The sequence below is a fragment of the Aulonocara sp. 'chitande type north' Nkhata Bay genome, linkage group LG16 (assembly GCF_057382095.1).
Source record: "Aulonocara sp. 'chitande type north' Nkhata Bay isolate Kocher_YH1m ecotype deep benthic linkage group LG16, A_spYH_male_GT1.1, whole genome shotgun sequence".
Classification (NCBI taxonomy): domain Eukaryota; kingdom Metazoa; phylum Chordata; class Actinopteri; order Cichliformes; family Cichlidae; genus Aulonocara; species Aulonocara sp. 'chitande type north' Nkhata Bay.
In genome coordinates, this window is record NC_141359.1 from 38,575,697 (window position 1) to 38,599,240 (window position 23,544).

General features: G+C 42.7%; 1 protein-coding gene across 2 annotated transcripts in view; it reads right to left on the minus strand.

Annotated features, from left to right (window-relative positions):
• The window catches only part of mrasa (muscle RAS oncogene homolog a), a 34,626-nt gene extending 19,853 nt beyond the window's left edge, over positions 1-14,773 (minus strand). For both annotated transcript variants that reach the window (XR_015125351.1, XM_086266570.1), the window contains exons 1-5: positions 14,597-14,773; positions 3,561-3,828; positions 2,634-2,787; positions 1,108-1,207; positions 677-756 (exon numbers count right to left, since the gene is read on the minus strand). Coding sequence is in view for 1 of the 2 variants with exons in the window: in XM_086266570.1 (XP_086122696.1) it covers positions 677-756; positions 1,108-1,207; positions 2,634-2,787; positions 3,561-3,753 (527 nt within the window). In the remaining variant the exon portion in view is untranslated. The remainder of the gene's footprint in view (positions 1-676; positions 757-1,107; positions 1,208-2,633; positions 2,788-3,560; positions 3,829-14,596) is intronic.
• Positions 14,774-23,544: the final 8,771 nt, after the last annotated feature.

Below are 23,544 nucleotides of genomic sequence, written 5' to 3' on the forward strand. Positions count from 1 at the left end.
GTTGCATCACTTTAGCTTTATGGCCAGCTGATGCATTTTTACTGTTGCTTGATATGAGATTTCAGCTGCTCCAGAGTTTAAGTTTTCTTTGCCATGCTGTTTGTTATAGGTGACTGCAGATCAGACTCCTTTAATTAGAGCTGCATAGTCATGTTTTGTGTTTTGGTATCATCTATGCCTCTTTGATCCAAAACCCTTTTACCAAGTTTATAATTAACAGCACCGTCACAGATGTGCATATTAGCCATGGCATTTTTTTTTTAATCCTTTATTTATCCAGGTAAAAAATCTCATTGAGATTAAAAATCTCATTTCCAAGAGAGACCTGGCATCATGGCAACAAAAGTCACATACCACATAGGTATATAGCATTCAAACTAATACCCCCTCCACACCATCTCACACGCCTTTAGGACAGAGCGCTGTTGTCGGTACGATTTTGTAAAAGAATCCGAAATTCGTGTCTTGTAAAACAAACCTCACTTCATCTTTAATGAGACGGGAACACGTCGGCGTTCCTTTGCAGTTTTAACCTGCACTCACAGGCGGTACCACGATTTTTGTTCCATCTGTTTTAATGAAGTGCTGCCTTTCACGCAGTGGTGACCCATCTTTACATAAAGTGCATCCCTATCCCAGCGTATTTATTTCAAAGATCTGAAGGTCCTCAGGTTACCTTATAACACGAACCAGTTCATGAAAGGCTTTGTCCACGTTCATTGGGGGGTCCTTGGCACTGGTTTCAATATAAGTTATCTGAGGAAACAAATATGAAACATGAGCAGCTCAGTCAGGTGTTTAAGTTTACAGTAATGTGCAGTTCAAGTCTGTGATGGTTCTGAAAGACCAATAATGATTAAGCATTAATCGCATTCAGAACTGTTGCCTGTCTAAACAAGCTGAGAAGTAGCAGCTTGCAGGCCTATAAATGCCATTTGCTCATTTCCTTGAACGCTGGTCTTTTCTGCCCCCGTACACAGCCTGTGTTTATTACAGACTAACATGAAAACACTGAAACTTAAAGCTTTGCATAATTCAAAAACCCTGATGCTGTTTGTAGGCGGTAATAAGTCATCAGGGACACGTGCTTAAGGAAAGACTACTTACATTATGCTTTGCAGCCATCTCCTGCCCCTGGTCAGTTGTGACTTTTCTTAGGTGGACCAAGTCCACTTTGTTTGCGACCAGCACCATGGGGAAGGCCTCCCTGAGACGATAAGGACACAGAGTCGAGATGCAATGCATCGCTGTATTACTGAATATTTTATCGATGCGTACAGATGTTTCAAACAGCCTTGAATGCTTAGTCATAGGAGGATATGACTAATTCTCGCTTGCATTTGAAACGCTAACACACTAAAAAACAGGCCATGTTTAATTTGGGATAGATCAGCTGCTGATGAGCGCAAATTTTGACAGACTCCAACTCGTTCAGTTCCGTTTTTTTGTTTTTCCATTTCCTGCGTGTGACTCAGTTTTATTTGTCAGTCACGGTCGAGAACTGACGACGACAGATTTCAGCTTTGGAAATAACTGATGTTCCGTCGGTGTGAGCAAGAGCGAGGAAAGGAGGAGACCTTCATCTTCAACCGCCCTTAAATCACATGATAACCATACCCCTCAGCGCGGCCCGAGTCAGCGAGGGCAAAGTTTGGTCTTTAATGAATATGATGAACTACTTCCTCTTTTGCTATATTTAACAGAGTGGTTCACACAGACTTTCAGTTGAAATGTTGGTGCTTTCCAGACTGCTCATATAGCTTTTGCAAACAAACCTTTTGAACTGCGTACCCTTTGTGTTCATAAGGGCACACTAGGACAGAGACCAAGACTCTCTGGAAGATAACATGTGCCTTAAATGGAAAGGGGAACCTAATCGGATGCTATATATGACATCTAAGGCAAAATTTACTTCACAACATTTCAGTTCTTTGTCTCCCTTTGGACCAAACATGACACAGACAGCCCTGACTGCACATTTATGACACAGTCTGACACAGATCTGTCTGACGGTGTAATGAGACATTTATACTGAATGAGATTAACAGTATAAAGAAAAGGTTCAATAAAATAAACTACATACAACTTGCCTCCAACTTTCACACAGTGCAATCAACGTTCGTGGCACCAGTGATTTCAAGCGTTTCTCATGATTAAATACCGTCTCAGGTTGCTTGGCACCATGTTAGCAGTAACCATCCTCTGACTGAGGACTTCTGAAACCCCCCAGTGCAGCCAAAGCCAAGAAACAGGTTCAGTCACCAACACACTAAAAAGTGATTCTCTCCACCCAAAAAATACTATCCTCTGTGCTCTCATGTAACACACTGTAAAAAAAATGCCCACTTGGAAAAGTGTGGGAGTTTAAACTTGAAAAAGTTTAAACTGCCTATATATGGATAAACAAATGCTTATAATGCACTGATACAGTAAGCGCACCGTGCATTCATTTCTTTGTATAATCTTCAGCTGATAAGGCTCACTGCTATGACGTAGTCAGCTAGTTATTAAAGCCATGTTTTAATAACTAGCTGCAAAACTTGCTCCAAGAGAAACAAAGAAAAGAGGGGCTGCAAAAGACTTTGCAAGAATATTTTATTTTGTTGTCCAAGTGTTTATTTTTCTGCTCCTACCTGTCTTTGACCCGTAGTATGAGTTGATGGAATCGGTCAACGTGTTCAAAGCTGGCCTTGTCCGTCACCGAGAAGACGATCAGGAAGCCGTCTCCCGTCCTCATGTACTGCTCCCTCATTGCACTGAACTCCTCCTGACCGGCCGTGTCCAGTACTGTGTCCATGTCGGGACAAATGCATTAATACACTGAGAAGGGTCTCAGGGCTCTTCACTTAAATCACACAAGTACACGAAATACTCCCCGAGCATCATCTGATGCAAGGATCGCACTTTGAACATGCATACGTTCATTAAAAATACATCAGACTAAAACAAAACTGATCCACACACAAACATCAGTAGTATTTAAAATGTGATTTTTATCAGAGCCACTGTGGACGTCCTGTCACTACAACATGTGAGTTTTAGTTTCATGCCCCCCCCCCACCAGCACAATCGCTGCACACTGGGAGAAACACATTTGTACATCTACGTGGGTCTGTGGGCCACTGTCCTTATCTTGAGTGCATTCATGGCTTAGCTACACGCTTGCGTAACAGTTGCATCACAAAGTGACATTTTCTCTTTGCAAAGGTCAGAAGTTCACTTATAAAAGACTGAACATATTCAATGATAGAACAATTTAGAAATGATCTGTTTTTCAGGTGTTTTTGTATCCTTTAAATATAAATTGAGTAATTATAAAGGGAAAGGATAAAATTATGGAATTGTACACAGTTTCTCTCACATGGAAAAACCACAGCTGATGTTTTATATAAAGCTCAGTGTAGACAGCTGCCGCAGGATTGTAATTACGGGCAAAAGAAGAACAATAACAAATGTTAACTTGTGGCACGATGATGGATGTGTTGTGCTGACTGAAACAAAAGGAGGGAAAAAGAAGAAGCATAGAAGATTTACAAGCTGTCTGGTTCTTTGGAACTCACCGTCCAGTATGGCCCACTGTCCGTCTATTTCTGTGTGTTTAAGATACGAGTCCTCAATCGTGGGATCGTAGTCTGGCACGAAGATCTTCTGGAAAAACTGGATGGTGAGGGCACTCTTCCCGACACCCCCATCCCCCACCACCACCAGCTTGTACGTTGGCAGGTTGTCACTTGGCACGGCGCTGGTTGCCATGGCTACCCTCTACAGTGGCGGTAAAGGTGGGAAGTAGGTAGGATAGCAGGTGGCTGACGAGACGCACCTGGCTGGCTGAAATGCAGAACCAAGTGAGGGAGACGAGGGATTGACAACAAAGGGAGGGAGGGAGAGAACAAGCCAGAGATGTGTTAAGATTTTTATTTCACCCCCCCCCCAGGCTGGTTTTACATCACCATGGAGACAGAGCACAGCCAGGAGATGTAGATCAAAGCAGAAAGAGGAAAAACAAAGATGGGAAAACTAGAGCAAGAGAGGCCAAAAGGCAGAGTTCAGCTCGGCTCACGCTGGATTATTTTCATAGCTGAGTAACAGTAAGTTCGTCCCAGAGCTGCACCCACCAGAGGAACAAGCTCAGCGGCATGTGCTCACGGGCTGAAAGCCCAAAGCAGCGACAACACAAGGTGGATTTACACATCGGTGGGTTACAGCTAGGGCTGGGTATCGTCGCTGATTTTTATAATTGATTCAATTCTGATTCACAAGCTCCCGATTCAATTTTGACTCAAATGATCAGAATTAGAATATTTCTGTCTCAGTACATGTCTATATTTTTATATCCATGTATAGAAACAAAGCTGACACGTGTGAGCATCACAGCAGATGACTGTGTCAAAGTAACCAAGGATAAAAACATGAAGGCGATTTTCCTGGCCTGGCTTTTTATAGCAGATAACCCTATTAAAATATTCTGCAGTAGTTAAGAAAACCATGAATCAACATACGAACATTGAGTCACTTAAGCAGCATCAGGTAGAGCTCTCTCTCTCTCTCTCTCTCTCTCTCTCTCGACACATACACACAATCATAGGCGAGCGCTTCCTTTGCAAGCAGCTAAAACCACCACACAGGAAAATCCCTGCCAAGCAAAATACTTCAGTTTCAAATTAAGAGCTTTCCTCTAAAATACAAAAAAGAAAATGCTGTCATTCTGCTGCTGCGTGAAACAGACGACCATTAGAGCGTGCATATGGCATCTTTGTAAGCTGGCACATTTTAAATCTAAGTGGGAAGCTTTCCTGCGTGTGCTTCACAAGTCAAAACTAAATGAATGACGACAACAAAGCCACAGAAATATGACGGCTCAAACACAGATGTACAGCTGGAGCTTCTAATTACTTTTTAAGAACAAAAATGAACTTCAACATTAAGGGGTTAAACTGAAGCTTTCTGTGGGAGAGGCGTCAGTGCTCAGTATATCAAATCATTCAGAGGCATTCTGCACTTAAACCACAGGAGAACAGCCTGTTTGCTACTCAGTCGTAAGATTATGTGCTTCGAATCAGGCATCGCCTTGTTGCTGGAGCTTTAATATCCACCGTGCTATCTCAGTCTGTCGTGGCAGAAAGTTCAGACCACAGCTGTCCTCGAAGCTCCCAAATCTACAAAGAATGAGTCACGAGAGGAGAGCGGGAAAGCGGGTGAGAGAAATCGGAAGCAGGAGTGAGGCGGAGGAAGTCGGGCCGTACGAGGACAAAGTTGACAGAAATGTTGTAGCGTGGTGTTGAGTCGCTGCACAGAGAGCCGCTTTAGTTCGCTTCCTGTTTTTGATGCGTGACACTGACTGCTCTTAACTCCAGGCATACAATTAAAACAGTTTTTTTAAAAATAATCTGAGCAGACAAATAATCGCACAACACTTCCTTCATGGAATTAGATCTGCACAGGTTGGAACCAACTTTTCCTCATCATTCACAACACCCAAATTACAGCCACAGTCAGCCCAGACGCTGCCAACCTTCAGTCCAACCCAGAGCCATCGGAAGCTTGGAGATGTGTGTGATAAATCTGGGGTGACCAGAAACAAGTCGATCAGAGGGACCGCTTGGCTCGAGCAGTTTGAGGACAAAGTTAGAGGTTAGAGGAGGAAAAGATGAAGAGCACCAAGAAGCTTCATGGATGTAATGAAGGAGGACATGCACAGGGTTGGTGTGACAGAGGCAGATGCTCAGGACGGGTGAGCTTTAATAAATTTGCATTTTCCTCTGCGTGCCCTTCCTAATGCAACCCTCCCATTTACCTGTGCTTGGAACCATTACTAGGAGTGACCAACGCCCATGAGACCGGGTTTGTGTGTCATCCCCTCCCAAACCTAGAATCTTTCACATGTCAGACAAATAACCACCATGGAGCCCCAGAATTTCATCACAGGCTCTACAGGTCGCTCTTCCAACTGCTGCTTATAAAGAAAAAGCATCTGCAATCTTTTAAGAGTGTGCATGAAGATAACCTGCCAAAGAGGCCTTTCTGTCCAGAAAGAGCGTTGGAGTAAATCTGCAGTTTGATCTTGAGGGTACAAAGAGCAGGCCTTTTGAAACAGAACAATCAGAGAGAGTCGTTTTGCCAGTAACTGAAGCATGACGATAGGAAATCTTATTGTTCTGGATTGTTTTGCTGCCTCTGGACAGCTCTCAGTCGTTGACTCAACTATTCATTTTTTTTGTATTGGGAAGCATCTGAGGAAAATTTGAGGCCATGAGTATCAAAGCTGAAGTTGAACTCCAAGTAGACCTTGTAACAGGCTAATGATCCTAAGCACGCTGGCAAATCCACACTGGAATGGCTCAAAAGCAAAAAAAGACCCAGATATGAATCTCATTAGAATGTTGAAACATGAGGCACGTGCAGGAAAATCCCCACACAGCTCCAAACTTAAAGGATTTTTCCACAGAAAAAAAAAAAAAAAAGTGTGTCTGCTGATGTTATAAAAGCTGATTTGATGATACCAGCACTGCTAATCTGTAGATACCAAATATTTTTAAAAATTAACAAATTTAAATAAGATGTACCCTTTTTAAAAACAAACAAACAAAAAACAAACATTAGTTTGGGGAGCTTTCCTCAACATAAATAAAATAAATTATCCAAATGGTTCTTATTATTTTGATATCATTCCAGACTCTTTGGCTAGAAATGAAACACCTCCAATGTTCATAAAGAGAAATTTGCTCCAAGGTCATTTTATTGGTAACATTAAGTATATGAAATTTTATTGCAAAGATATTAAAACATGCACCCAAAGCCATCCAAATACATATAACACATAAAATTAAAACCAGACTTTCACATTACAACGAAACCTGCAGATTTACAGTTTTAATTAAACTGCAGCAAGAGATAAAAGCATAAAAAAAGAGAAACATTCACCCACTAGCATCAACACTCCTACCACCCACACACCCATTCCTCCTCCATCGTGCAGGAAACAGCTGTCAGCTGGCTAAAGTCCATCCTTTCCTGCAGCACAATGGAGGGAAGGAAGATGTTTCCTTCCTTTGCAATGCCAAGCCAGGTTAAGCAAAAAGATTGAGTCAAATTCCTGATGTTAAAACAAAAAAATAAAAATAAACTCTTCAGTCGTTTAGATGTCTGGATGGCTGTCAAAGCCACAAAATAGGTGTCTATTCCACTTTAAAAGCCATCTATGACTGAAGAAAAACAAATAACCTCATGAAGCACTCTGAAACCACAGCACACATTACAGCTGTGGTTTTTACACCAGTCATACATTTGGTGTTCTCGATGAAACCAACTCACATCTAAACCTTATCAGGTTCATCTTGATTTCACTCTTAGACTATTTGGTGGCATCTCCCTACAACTGCATCTGTGCCTTAGAAAAACAGAACGACAGGTGACATCAGAAACCACACAGAAGACTCTGTGGAGAATCTGTTTATTACAAACTAGCCAAACCACTTAACCCCAGCACAAAAGAGACAAATAACCCTTAACCTTCGCCTGACTTTTGGACAATAACATGCATCGAGAAAAAGAGAGCGATAACATGAGGACTAAAATGTTTGATGTGTTCAAGAGAAGTGTGTTAAATTTGTAAAATAAGGACAACGTGTTACAAACCACCCAAAACAGTATCTGCTGACACTTCTGAGGTATCACTTCACTTCACTTTAAACAGACTGTACTTGTGTTTTACTCAAACCTGGCATCAGCTGCAGGACACTCCTTTAATAGATTCTTTCAAAATAAGACACACCTTTGATTTCTCACTTGTTCTAAAAGCATTTCCTCCCACATTCATTCCAAGTTGTTAAAAGTACACCCAACTGCACGTTACAACTACAGTTTTCTACAGTGTGTCCCATTACACGAGTCCAAAAACCACAAAATTAAATCACAACAACTATGATTTCAGTAAATACCCTGTGGGACACAAACAGGAGCACTCGCTCATGTCTTCACCGAACTCGGCAGCCCCAGCTGACCATAAAATGCCGTTTCCCCCCCTCATCCCTCACACAGCCAGTAAATCTGCAGCACATCTGCTTACACTCTGCTGGTGTGTGCATTTACACAGAAAATGGATGAAGCTGGTGTGTTTTGAGCCTCACATTCTGCCCTCGCAGAAAGTCTCCCTGGGCTCGAGACGTGGCTAGTTGCTGTTGGGAAAGGATCAAGGGATTTCCCTCTTCACGTGGGAACAAAGCAGCTCCATAACTCACAGAAGGAACACAGCAGTGCACGCCCCGGTCTGCACTGTACTGCTGATATCAACACTCATCAATCAGATGAAGTGTTAAACCATAATTCACCAAGTTAAACATGCGATAAAGTCCACACAGATTCCACTTTAACGTTTTAACTTATCCATTTCGAAAATTTACATTTTGCTGAAGTTGATCAAGAATAATAATCGTTTATGTTGAAACTAACTTTTTGTTGAGAAACAGGGTTCAAAAAGCAGGAAAAGCAGTAATTCACCATAGAACTGCCCGCCACTGAATCCATCCACAGATAACTCCCCAACGGGGTGAAATCAAGACACAAGAAGTGGAATCCTTCACTGCGCACATTAACGCTGTGGATAAGAACATCAAGTTCACCAGGGAAGACACAAAGGACAACTGTTTGCCTTTCCTGGACTGCGCTGTGCACATTGAAGAGAACGGCAAACTCAACATCGAAGTTTACCGGAAGCCCACACACACAGACCAGTACCTCCTCTTTGACTCCCATCACCCTTTGGAACACAAACTTGGAGTAATCAGGACCCTACACCACCGGGCAGAACATGTTCCCTCTAAGCCTGAAGGGAAAAAGAAGGAACACACACATGTAAAGGAAGCACTCAAAACGTGCGGCTATCCTAAATGGGCGTTCTTAAAGTCAGCAAAGAGGCACAGAAAAGAAGACCAGACACCAGCGAGGGAGGATAAGAAGGACAGACGCAACAACATTGTCATCCCGTATGTAGCCGGCGTATCAGAGAAACTCAGGAGAGTTTTCTCCAAGCATGACATCCCAGTGTATTTCAGACCCAGCAACACGCTCAGACAGAAACTGGTTCACCCGAAAGACAAAACGCCAAAACTCAAACTTAACAATGTGGTGTATGCTGTACAGTGCAGCGAGGAATGCTCAGACCTCTACATTGGAGAGACCAAACAGCCACTTCACAAGCGCATGGCACAACACAGAAGAGCCACCTCCACAGGACAAGACTCAGCAGTCCATCTGCATCTTAAGGATAAAGGTCACTCTTTCGAGGATGCCAATGTTCACATTTTGGACAGAGAGGACAGATGGTTGTAAAGAGGAGTGAAAGAAGCCATCTATGTCCACTGTGAGCGACCATCTTTGAACAGAGGCGGGGGTTTACGACACCAACTCTCTGCCATCTATAATCCAGTTTTGAGATCCCTTCCCAGACGCCTTAACGCCCACTCACATCCTGGGCCATCTGACCTCAGGAATTCGCATGATAAGGTGGGGCCAGGTTTCACAATGAACACACCCGAAACTCTGGCTGATTGGGACCCACGCCCAGTTTCCCACCTTGGCTCAGGCGATTAGAGGATCATCAGGGGGTCCTTTGTCCCTCTGTGGGGGGAAACTCCCACTAGGTTTATATCTGGGACTCTCCACCATTTGACCTTAGAACTGAAGAAGCTTCTCGGATGAGAGGTGAAACGTCTTCAAGCAACTTAAAGAAGTCCAGACGCTTTTCTTTGCAAGCTCCTTTGACTACGATGACCTGGATGACTGAGAACCTTCACAGACAGACCCATATTAACCATGTAATGATCTAATCGCATCACAGTTTATAACAGCCAGTTATATAAAAACAAATAATTTATTTTTTTACTATAAGCTGGGAAAAACTTCCTTCAATCGTGCATGTTTAGAAAGCCATAAAGACGCCAACCAGCTGATCAGAGCAGCAGAGAATAAAGGAGTGCATAAATAACTGTGCGTTAAAGAAAGAAAACTGCTTATATATTTAAAAAATTTTTTTTTTTTTAAACCCTTAAAACTAACAGCTAATAGCTGAGAATGCCACTACCTCTAATTAGAAATTACAGTCTATAATCAGTCGGCTTAAAATAACAGCAGTGTGGATCTCACCTGTTCAATCTGGGAGAGAAGGCACTGCACAGCTCCCACCATTTATAATGTGTGACAGTCCTGCCATCTAGCCAAAAATCTAAATACACAAACCTGCTCAGGGACAAAATAATAAACATCAGGCTGCAAAAAAAAAAAAAAACAAGTGCAAACAGCCAGTGAGTCTCATGTTAACAGTGTTAATCCTCAAACAGGAAACGCTAACATTATTAAGGTAACGCCACAGTCCAAGGACAAGCATCACGCCGACTGGTTCAGGACATATCTGTGGCTCGAGCCTTTAATGGCCGAGCGAGCTGCTTGGTTGGTAAAATACACGGCGGTGTGTTACCTCACCACCGTGTATTTTACCAACCAAGCAGCTCGAAGCCAGAACGAACAGAGCAGAAATGAAGATGAGAGAAAAGTGAAGTTAAAGCCATATTATAGCTGGAGGAGAACAGCGATCTGAGGTCAGCTCACAGGTTACGTTCCCACCATCCTCGCCTCCCCCTGGGTGGGGGGCCAGGGGGAGGCGAGGAGCATTTAAGGGGGTGACTGTGGAATAATCACACAGCCAGTCATGTACACTGGGCACTTTAAAATGTTTGTGTGAGACAGACTGGGTGGGAGTAGTTGCAGTACAGGACTTTTCTGGAAAGGGTCATGTAAGGGGTGTGGGGATGCTGGGAAGGATATGTAGTGACTGACACCATCCAGCCAGGAAGCACATGAGTAATGGTTTTCAAAAGACTGTCTCTGCCCATCAACACTAAAAACAAGCTCTGTTTTCAAGCTAGAACTGGCTCAGCACCATTTCCAGAACCTTTTCCAAAACGCGGGACTCGTGCAGACGCAGCAAAAGCTGCACAGAAACCGAACGTGCAGCCTCCGTGTGGAGTAAGATGCTATCCCCAAGCCAGCGTCTTATTGCACAGCTGAGACTGCTTCAAAGTAATGATTATTTAAGCAGCAGCAGGCTTTGATAATTACACTTCACAGTCAGATGCTTTAAACTCATTCTGGCAGTCGGTGTTTTACTGTACGACTGCCTCCAACAGGAACACATCAATCAAAGTCTCCCGCCTTCGACGCATTTCCTCCAGTAACACGTTTCACGCTCAGATCTCAAACACCCCACGGCTGAGAGGACAAAGTGCGAACAGCTCGCTAAATGACTAATCACATGATTGCAGGTCACAACCACTTAGCAGCCTCTGGTCTCAGAGCATTGTTGGTGACCCTATTTAAACATAAACTGCACAAACAGATGATGTGCAGCCTGAAAAAACAAAATAATCCATAAATTTTCAACAATGTGTGTCAGTTTGATCCAGAGTCACTCCCAGTACAGAGACACGCTCCTGTCATAAATCAAAGCAGCTCCGGGGCGCGGCGGCTTGGTGTTACCATAACAGAGCATGCAAACTGCTGTCAGGGAGCAGCTTTAAATGTGATGTTTGCAGTGCGTCTTTGTACTAGAAGAAAGATGAAATGCTTTTAAAGTTTGTTTGGTTTTTTTTAATATTTGATTACGCAACAGTTTTAGTGGTCACTACACTGCATACAGCTCATGAAATAGAAGGGCGATCTCAGAAACACAAATATAACGTTGTCTGTGCTTTGTGATTAAATTTGTCAATTTGCTTGCTAGTCAATATAAAATGAGAGTATCTGTGACTAATGTCACCGCCCATCAGTTAGGAAAGTCCTGTTGTGCAGCCTCACGAGTGTTTTCAACATCACCTTCTTGAGGTTTTGAAATCATATGACAGAGCAGGGAAGTGTTTCAAACCGGGCAACCGTGGCCAAGGAGGTTGGGAAGCGCATCTGTAACCGGAAGGTCGCCGGTTCGATCCCCGGGATCGCTCTCTGTCCTGGTCGTTGTGTCCGTGGGCAAGACACTTTACCCTACCTGTTGGCCAGAGGGCTGCGATATGGCAGCCTCGCTTCTGTCAGTCTGCCCCTGGTGTGGCTACAACTGTAGCTGCCTCCACCAGTGTGTGAATGTGAGAGTGAATGAATAGTGGCATTGTAAAGCGCTTTAGGTGCCTTGAAAAGCGCTATATAAATCCAATCCATTATTAATTAAGACTGGGTAAGTGTGGCCCAGGTAGGAACTAAACTGGTTTGGGAAGAGTCATTACATCCCCCATTTACCAGTAATACCTTATTTGCATACCTCACATAGTAAAAATGATGGATAATCTGCAAATAATGCAGATTACAGCCTCAATAACCTGCATAAAATAGTGATTTTTATTTTAATTGTGCAATTCTTCCGTTAAATCATGAGCATAAAGAGAAACTCGGGCTTGTTTTTACACTCGTGTAGCTCCCGTTTCTTCTATCTCAATACGACTTCGAGTGTGTAGTTTATTGCTGGGCTTCAGTACAGTTGCATCCATAAATCAGCACATCTCCAGAGGCGTGCTTTTCCTGCAAGACTCGATATTGTGAAATAATAAAACATCCACGAGCAAAAATACAGGCAAAGCAAGTTACTTTCCAAAGGTTTTGTTCACTTCCAAGTACTTTTTCATTCTTTGTCACTCAGTTTTATTAATTTTTTTAAATCCACTGACATGGAGTGCCCACCAGTATTTGGACTTGCTTTTTTTGTGGAAGCTACTGTTCTGCCTGTGATGGTGATACTGTACATGCACACCGCCTCCTCACTTTTACAGTCTCTCTCTCTGTGTTCTTTACAACTTGGTGGCCACACACAGAAAACAGCACTGTGTATTTTTATCCTTAGAGAAACTTGTAGCTTCTGTCTCAGATCTCCTTTAAACGGCTGCTTGGTTTGTGATAGACCAACGCATCCTAAACTTTGAATATGTTGCAGAAGCACCTGAACGCGCTTATTTCAAACACTGAATTTAAAGACAAAGGATCAGGCAGGAGGTAGCTGTTTGTCAGCTGATGTTATATTTATTGCATTTTCAGCATTTTCTTTTCATTTGAATTTAGGTAAAAGTAATTAAAATACAACCAACTGTTGAGCATATTTCAACCTTCTGAATTCTGACCTAAGTGACTTTCAAACTTTATGCTGAAGAGACACCAAAAACAACTACAACGACATCCAAGACAATTTCGTCTCGTCGGCCGAGGGCACTTTTGAGCGCACCGCCTACGATGACTTTGTCTTGCAGTAAGCTCCAGTAGCATATAACCTGCACTTTCACTCACACACACACTCACTCACACACACACACACACACACACACTCTCTCTCTCGCTTACTTCCTGTGGTCCACATCTAATGTTGGGTCACAGGACACAAAGTTGCTCTCAGAGAGCTCTGGCTCTTTAGCTTGCATCAGTTCACTCAGCCCAGTAAATGAAACCCTCAAGCAGAAGTCTGACCTGACAGTTGTGTGTGTGTGTGTGTGTGTGTGTGTGTGTGTGTGTGTGTGTGTGTGTGTGTGTGTGTGTGTGTGTGTGATTTTGGTCTGAGTTTTCTCTACGGAGTCAAGTGACCAGCTTCATCCTCATTATGGCCTTTCATGTACTTTTTGTGCAGTTGCAATCATTTGGGAATCACTGCTGGACCTAATCAAGCATGAAGGATACCATCTCAGTACATGACGGGGACAGAGGATAAAGGCTGTGAAGTCCCACATAAAGCTGGACACCTGGTCAATCTAGTCTGCAGCCATCTGAATGTAATTTACCTGCATGAAACGTCACAAAACTGTTCAGAAAAAGTCAGAAAAGCATCCAGCACTGTGCCCACCACCATCATCCTCATGAGGAGCAGAGGCCTTTCTCTGAAGTTCTGATGAAAAGATAAAGAGGGATCTGTCTCCAGACAGCCTAATGAACTGATGATTTCACTTTGCTATTAATAGTGGTGTGTGTGTGTGTGTGTGTGTGTGTGTGTGTGTGTGTGTGTGTGTCTGTCTGCAGGCTGACTGGTGCTTCTGAATGATCTCATCCTATGATTTGATGTATGAAGAATCTCTCTGTTCTCTCTGTCCAGCGGTTAAATCTGCACACGATTTCTGCCTCACAGCCGGACACCACTGTGTGTGTGTGTGTGTGTGTGTGTGTGTGTGTGTGTGTGTGTGTGTGTACACAGCTGCTGGAAATAAAGAAATAGAGTAAGAGAAAAGGCAAACACTGTGTTTATGACTCTTCCCTGCTGGAAACGTCTGACACACGGAGCCAGGGCCTGCCTGAGTGTGAGGACGCCGACAGTAACCGCCCCTGAATAACGGATTTCGGCTGCTTCATCCTTTTCTTCAAGTTTGCACTGAAAAAGGAAATTCCGCAAATGTGATGCGGTAGGTCGTACGCTCATTTACAGCGAGCTAATCCCCGCCGACCGCCTGCCGTGCTGTCATTACTCGAAGTAATCCTGTGGCTGTTAGCTAGGCTACAGTAAGTTGTTGGCTTTCGCGTTAACGGCAGATTTCACCCGCGGGAACACCGACGCCCGCATTCACGACCTCTAGAGTCTCACACTCACCTACAACGAGCTTCCCTCTGGCGCAACGGCGACGTGTCCTCACACCGACATGTTTCTCCTCATCCTCCAGCTCGACTTCAAACCACCGCCGCCCTTTCGCCTCAGACGAGAGTGAACTGCCCACATCTACGAAACAATACGCCGAGTAGCTAATCTTTGTATTGCAACAGCTGATGCTAAAAATAGATGCGCCCCCGAAGGGGTGGACAATGGTTTTACTGTTGAGACGCGAAAGGACTAAATGTTGTTTTTCAGTGTGATATTAAATGTGTGTTCATGATTATTACAAAAATATAAGCCCTCTGTCTTTTCCCAGGATGTGTTTCTGGTGTTAAAATGTATAAAAACCACGAGGCAGTGACGGAGTACCCCCTTTTTTACTGAAATGGACTGTTCCCTTCTTCAGCGGAATCGTTTAAAGGGCTAGTCCTGTCAAACTGACCGTTCCTAATTTAGGGGAAGTCAAACGGATTAATTAGAAGACTGAGTGTTGATGTTGAAGCTTGTTCGGGATTGTTGGGGGTCTAATTCGCTTATACGTCCACGTATGTGGGCCTATATAATATAGTTATATAGAGTATAATATAATTTCATGTATATATAAAGTATTAATAAGCATTAATCATGAAGCACAATTCTTTGGACAATGTGAATCACGATATAATTTTTGGACATCTAATTGTATTTTCGTAGGGTTTGCAGCTTTTCCTACTCATGAAGACCTCCCCCGTTCCCATTCATACTACATTAAAATAGAAATACACGACCAATGAAATGACAGAAAGTTCCCGTTTGTCACTATCTGCTGTAGAAAATTCTGATTTTCACAGCAGATTCACAATAACACTAACAAGGTTTCTTTACATTTTACAATTTGCATTTATTTCTTACAATTTAAGCCCAAAGAGTCATCCTCACAGACTTCTTTTATTTACTACAGCAGTATTTCTCTATTAAGCAAAAAGAACCGAGATGCACTATTGAAATTACACTTTTTTCTTATATTAAAATATATCAGGGTTTAAATGTGAAATTAAACTTCTTTACACTGACAGAAAGCTGAGTTTTAATTAGTTAAACACCGTGTAAAATGAGTTTGTCATCCCTGCCCTGTCGCTTTGAGCAAAGACACAACTCATCCCTTCTTGTTTACCCACTTTGTGTCGAAAATTATTTCATAATGTACAGAAAATATAACACACGATTATATTAAATACTTAAAAAACTTATAATATAATATGCATACATATTATATGATGTCTTATACAATGCTGAAGGTAGTGTTCCATATGTGATACCATAGCAACGAGCCAAAACACCAAAACCCTAAAACTGAAGGTGTTACTGTTGCAGCGATGTGCAGGGCTTTGACTGCACGCTTTTTTCTTTTAGTTTCCGTATCCATGCCCACATACAGCCTTTTCAGATGTTAGTAATTGGCACTTGCAGTATGTTGTTGTTTCATTATATAATTCTCTCACATGTGAGAATCTCATAGATTAACTCCTTTATTTTTTATTACCAAGTCTTAACCTCCAAACTAGGAGACAAACTGAAAACTGTGATAGAAAATATCAACATCATCCCTTTTTTTCATTTATTTTTATTTTTGTATCTATTGATTCATTTACTGAATATTTACTTTGGTAATAATAAGTATTATTTTAATAATGACTTGAGGTTAACCATGAATTTCACCTGTGTCATTTACGTGTATCTGTAACAGTGTATCTGTTAACAGTTTTGTGTAAACATGCCCATGCAGGAAAACAGTGCACTGTTAGCTCGTTTTTGCAAGAGGTCAATAAAAGCAATCAAGAGAACGGGAGCAGGACTGTGCGTAAATGCACTGATAATGATTGAAGGTAAAGAATGTGTATCACTGAGAACAGATAACTGCACATGCTCTAAGGTTCATTTCTGGCACTTAGACGTAGTAACCACTGTTTGTTTTATAGATTTAAAAAAATGACTAGAAGTTACATTTGAGCCATCAGGTTCATTCACAACACTTTGAAAAGACACCGCATGTCGTCATAAAGTGTAACTCTGAAAGGCAAGGTCTACAGGGTTGTCTAATTTAAACAGAGGCTTCTCATTAGTCACACTAAGCAGTAGAGCTTAAAAGAGGAAACTTTATACCGTAAGCTTGTTTGGAGGAGGTGAGTGTATGCTCTCAATATCAACCTGGAGCCAACAAAGAGTAAAGCTAGTACTGTATCTCATGAGAGAGATCGAGGCTAACATTGTTCATGAGTGGGCACATAGACTGCATATTCAAATACAAGTGTGATTACTGATGGGTCTATATTTAGAATAAAGTAATAACTGACTTCCAGTAACCCTCAGAAATATGTGTGTGTGAGAGAGAGAAAGATGTAAATAATTCAATTGAAACGAGGAAGAAGGAGCCGATATGCATTTTACCTCTGAAAATAATCAGATGTTAGACATTTTACAACTCACATTACAGTGAGTAAGTGATGGGAAATGAAGTCGTCGCTCTCTGGCAGCATTTCCAGGAAAGCCCATTTTAAAAGCATGTACTCAGACACACACACACACACACAGCCAACATGCACACACAGTCATTCTTTCCATATGATTGATGTGGTGGTAAATGTGATATTGAATCGTTGTTGGTCTTGATAATATCTCATCAACACTTGTGGAAGGAAGAAAGTGAGGAAATGAATTTAATCTCATGTTTTCCTTGTTTTGATAAATGGGCTGGTAGTTAGTAGTTACTCAAGATACCTTTTTCTATACTTGTAAGCACTCTCTGTCACGGATGCATTAAAGTGTCACGAGCTAACAGAATGATCACCTAGGTGTGAAGCACTGTAAGAGTTCAACAGATTTATTGACAAGGTTTTTTTTGCACAGTGAAAAGGTAGTAACAAAGCTGATGGTGGGGCATTTGAGTTCCAGCAGTGGCAGTCAGGCAACACAGGCTTCCCAGGGCATGCGCACACACACAAAACAGGGCTCATGGGAGTGGGGCTTCATAGCAAGAAAGGTTACACAGAGAGGTTATCCAAGACATAAAACACACAAACCAAACAGAATCAAGGGCGTCTCTTGGCTGGTGCAACGTTGTGACAAGCTTGAAGTAGTTAGCCTAGTCATAGACGAGCAGAAAGTGAGTCAGTAGAGCTGATTGCAGGCAGGTGCGTGCCTGAAGGAAGGCGGAGAGGCAGGAGGAGCTGCACTGAGGCAAGGTGACCACAAGACGCCAAAGAGACAAAATAAGAGAGGCAGGCCAGCGCGAGAGACTCGAGGAAGTTGGCACAAAGTTCAGTATTGTACCCAAGGATGCTTCATCATGCAGGCTTCTTCTTCTGCCTGCTTCCTCTAGGGGTCACCACAGTGGATCATCTGCCTCCATCTCACCCTGTCCCTAGCTTCCTCTTCTGGCACACAAACCCTCTGAACATCCTCCATCCTGTTCCTTTGTATTTGGCCGACAGCAGCGGAGGCAGTCACTGTTAACCTGCATGGAAATCTCATCTTTTATATTCATATATGATGCAGTTGCAGACACTCATTTTAAACATGGTCTGTGTTTGAAAACACGAGATAACTGTATGTGCATTTTAGTCCTATAACCTGTGTGCGCACTGTTTTTTTGTTCTACTCCAGCCTTTATGATGTCAGGCTGAGTACATATCATTAAGAGCAATCTTAAAGCTGTTACACAAAAGCTCCACCAAAGCTTTTATCTGTAAGAGAAACCCAGTTAGAACAAACTTGTCTTAAAAGGAGGATGGCCTTAAACAGACACCATGTAAAACAGCTTGTTTCAGACACAGGATGAATTGAGGAGCTGCATAAAGGCAGAGTAAAATTTAAATAAGGATTATTCTGAACTGTGAATCATGCAAAGCTACTCTGGAGCACAGGAATAAAATATCTGGAAATAAGCTAAACTTTAATTTAGCCTCTCAGATGCAAGGCTTACATATGTTTAGAAAGTAATGGTTGCCCTGCTCATTCTCGATGTGAAATATCTGAGCTCTCCAGGTTTTCTGTGACATATCAGGCATCGATTTGACAGTTTCGATATATCCTCACATGTTCACAAAGGTAAACACGGTGCTGTTCAGATCTACACAAGAGCAAGATCTCCGCTTTGGTCTTACCAGTGTGTTTATGAAGATGTGAGAGTCATGCCCTGTTGAAACCTAAAGATTTATTGATTAAGGCTATGGTCGACTTGTAGGACGCAATCAAGAGGTAGTAAATCGGTTGGCTGGAATACTGATTTAGTCATTAATTGAGAGGTCTCACTGCGAGCACAGGCAGCAGGCTGATGGGATGTTAATTTGATAAGCGATTGCTTTGCATCTACTAATTTGTCCTCGGATTCTGCAGGTTGAGCCTTTCTTGTGGCCACTCTACACCTCCAGTAACAGATTGCACTTAAACTGCAATGCCGATTTCCTCTGAAGGGGTATCAAAGGGTGTTCTTCATGTTCATCTTGCACAGTGCCATAAATACACCACTGACATCTGTGTGCATGTGTGAGCAGAGCAAGACCTTCACCACCACTTGATGGATAAACACGGATTTATTTCGGGGTCAGAAGGAATGCAGCTTGAAATTATCTCTTGTTTATTTAATAAAGTGAAAGGAGTTGACAGTATAGGCTCCAAGCCGTCTTTAGCCTGTGTTTAGTCCTCTCATGCAGATCTTAAATGCCAATATCTGCCTGCCTAAATCTTTCCACAGTCATAGGGACGTAGCTTCTTCCAGCATGTAGTGTGCAGAAGACCTGAGGAACCACCACAGAAGGGCCGGGCATCAGTCAGAGGACTGACACGGTCCTGTGTGACGTGCATCACCATCAAGTAAAGCCTTATTTAGGGTTATAGCTCAGTAGAGGAGAATGTGTATCCCCCTTTAAACCCACATCAAACACACACACACACAAAGACACATACTTCTATTGCCTCCTGCCTGTTGCCATGGAGACACTAGTGAGCCCTTTCCTTATACCAGGAACAGACTGATTACATCACAATATGCAGACGCGAACAGTGCACACACGTGTACTGTAAAGTGATTTCATTTTACCATCCCAGTCTGTGAAACAGTTGCTGTGCCCTCAATGTGCACACAAGCTTATGTTGTCATCGCTCGACAACATCTATTTATCTCTGTGTGCGTGCGTATGTCATTTATAAATGTTTACCATGAATGGAGTCTTGTTTCCAGATCCTACAGATCCCTGCAGACAGTATGTTTATGTTTGATGACGTGCACTGGTTTCATATTTGTGTTTTCATAAGGAAACCATTACAATAGAGAAGGGGGTGAAATTAGCTCAAAGAACTGAGAGTGATGAGGGGAAATATGAGCTTACTGTTGGGTGATTAAACTAGATAGAATAGTAAACCTTATTAAGAATGAGAAAAGTAGACTGTGATTCTCTTTCAAGCTCCATGCAGATGCAGTGAAAGAGCCTGAAAATGTGCTCAAAGGATATTCTCTACCAAACTCATCGGAAGACTTCCAATAATGTTTTAACTTCTTCTCCAAACAGTTGTCACATTGGTGCTAGAGCCTCCAACAGGGTGGGCTACACTTTGAGCATCTGAATTAACAGGTGTCGCTTACAGCGCTGGTTTATGCTGAAGTCTGTTCATTCTGAAGTGGGAATAAGAGTAAGTAAGAATAGACTGTTGTCAAGAATAAACGTTGATGTTGTTGTGTTATTATGATGCACTCCTCAGATTCGGCATCAGTGTTTAATGTAATATTTGGCACTGAAGTTGTTTTAGCTCAAAGAAAAAACTTGGAGTGCCTTCTTTCCTCACAACAAGTATAGACACATTTACATAACGCTGCTTTGTATTTATTTAGTTGTTTAGTTTTGGGTTGGTTGCTTAGTGTCTCACCCTCCAAATGGCTCAGGTGTGGGGGGGTGATGGGTAGGGATGGGTATCGTTTAGGTTTTATCCGATACCGGTGCCAAACTGGTACTTTTGAAATGGTCCCGGTGCTTAAACGGTGCTCGAACCGCTGCTTAAAGAATGGAGAACACAAACTTTGTCCAAAAACCTCTCATGTTTAACTGTTTTCCTCTTTTTCTTTGGTCATTTTAGCCTTTTTGGCCAGGGTGAAGGGAGTATCTGCCATCAAACAAGAAGACAGCCGCATGTAGCTATGATGATGTTTGCTAGTTCACCTTACATGCATTAATGTAATAACGTGGTTAGTGTACTCAAAGTAAATTACACACGAACAACATTAAGCTACTCACGCAGAGAAGAACGGCTGCTGCTGCATCATCATCCTCATCATTTCTGCTACACTGGCAGGGCTAGGGGCCAGGACTCTCCTCTTCGGGTTCTTGGGGGATGTTGCTAACTCCGGGTCCGATAACAGGCACCACACCCGCAGTAGATGTGCTCGGTGTGAGGTCTCGCAGCAAGCTATCAAGTACGGCGCATTTCTCTGCAATTTTTAAAAAAGCTATGCGTCGCCAGGTGTTTCATCAGATTCTTGGTGTTACCTCCTTTGCACTGTATCACAATATCACCTTAAAGCACGTGTTGCAGGCTGCTGAGTTTGCATCTTTTGCTGTGAAGTACAGCCAGACTTTGACCGCTTCGCCTTGGGCCTTTTTAATCTGTAGCTCTGCTCTAAAAGAACGTACGTACCTGGGCCCGCCTACTATCCTTGCAAAGGTAAAATGATTGGCTAGAATCCAAATGTGCGCTGCTTTTCGGTCTGGTTACTACCGTTTATGTCAGAACCGGTGCCATGATGGAACCAGATACTGGTACCCATCCCTAGTGATGGGTGGAGGAAGGTGACGGGGCGGAGGGCCCAGCTTTGGTCCCACAGGACCGAGGTGAAGGTTCGGCTTTCAGAGTTCATGTCTCGATGTGTTCCCTGTAACTTCTCAACAAGCAAAGTTAGGACGTGTTCGAGCTGACTGACACTTTGATGGGACACGACTGCTGAGTCTGCAGAGTCCAACCGGTGGCCAGAACATTCAGTCACATTAAACAAAGGATTGGACTCAATAAGCAGGACCCGGGTGCCAGCAGCACTTTTACAGATCTTATTACAAAGATTGAAGAGCTGGTAAGTGCAGGTAGGCCGGGGGTTCTCCCAGAGAGAAGAGAAAAACAACCAAGGTGAGTTTAAGATGATTTTGTTAAGTCTTGTAATTGGATTTAGTTTGGATTGGTTTCCAGAGAGGTGGAGAGGGATTCGATGGAGAGTGGAGCAGGGAGGTAAAAGGATTAACTCGGGCTCTTTAAAGCAGCAGGGATCCATGGAAGCTGAGGAGTAACTCTCTCTGGAAAACAGACGAGAGAAAAGGGTTAAAGGGCACAAAACATGAGGATGAACTAAAGACATGCGAGTCTTAAATACCACCGTGGGGGTGACAACGGCCTGGGCGAGAGCAGATTTTTCCTCTCCAGACTTTTGTGGATTACATTTCATCACCGCCCACTGTCACTTTAATTTGTTTTAAGGAGTTCAGCTCCAATCAAACGTCACATAATTCTCAGAAACCTAGATAATAATTTCCTCCCATCTGCTGAGTCCCCCCTACACTCCGACACCTCCCAGCCATAACCTTGACATGCCTATCCCCATCTCATCTCCTGCTTCACTTCACCTCCTACATGTAAACTTGTACCTTTTGGTTCATCATTCCAGTGCTCTTGCTATTGCTTCATTACTTCACGATAAACAAACCAGTTAAAGTCTATGTTTCCTTTACTGACGGATTTGTTTGCGAGTTTATCTGCTTTCTCATTTCCTGGAATTCCTACATGAATATTGTGTTTTTCCCTTGACTAATTAGCCATGAAGCGACTTACAGTACTCCATAAAAAACATGTGGTTATTGGTTACTCCTGTAAAAGCTGAATGTTGAAGCTGAATCACCACATGAGTATTTTGTTCTCTGTCACTTCCTCTGTCTGCTCCAGAGCTAAAACTACTGCACATCTTTACCTCACAGTCAGAGCACAAACCGCTCCTTAAGAACCAAAAGCTGATGACTGAATGTGCTGAATGTAGCACAGGTGTGAAGAACCGTGGCCATTTTATTAGGTTCAACTTTTTAACATAAATATATATTCAGCCAATCACTTGGTGCATTTAAGCATGCAAACGAGGTCAAAACAACCTACTGAAGTCCAAACCAATCATAAGAATGGAAAAGGAAGGTGATTTAAGTATTTTGAACAAGGCTGCTCAGAGTATTTCAGAAAATGCTGATCTTCTCAGATGTTCCTACAAAAACCATCTCTGGGGTTGAACCTTGAATCAGATGGGTTACAGCAGCAGAAGAGCACACTGCGTACCACCCAGTCAGCTGAGAACAGGAAGGCTACAATTCACACAGACTCACTAAAAGTGAACAGCAGAAAACTGAGAAAACATTGGCTGACCTGATGAGTCCTACTTCAGATGCTAGGGTCATAAACATCTTGAGAGTACGGATCCATCCCGCCTCGTATCAGCAGTTCAGGCTGCTGGCAATGACGTGGCACACATCTCAAACTGGTTTCCTGACCATTTCACTGTACTCACACGACCTCCACCGTCACAGATCTCCAACAGAGCATCTTTGGCAAATCTCCAGCATCTGTATGACACAGTCATGTCCATATGGACCAGAATCTCAGAGGAATGTTGAAAGCAGAATGAAGTGGACACTGAGTGTATGGGTGCAGTTATTTTTAAGCATTAAATAACTTTAATTTTGATGGTCACTGAGACAAACAGAACAGGATGTATAGATTCAGCAGTGAAATCTGAGTAAAAACACTGAGGCACAGAGAGGATTTTCCACTTCAGCACAGAAAGGCCTGAACCAACAAACCTACAACCTTCCCTCTCTGTGGAAGAGTAAAAAGCTATTTTAAGGTAAATAAAGCTGTGCAAAATACTGGGTGCTGAACTTGAAACTAATTTT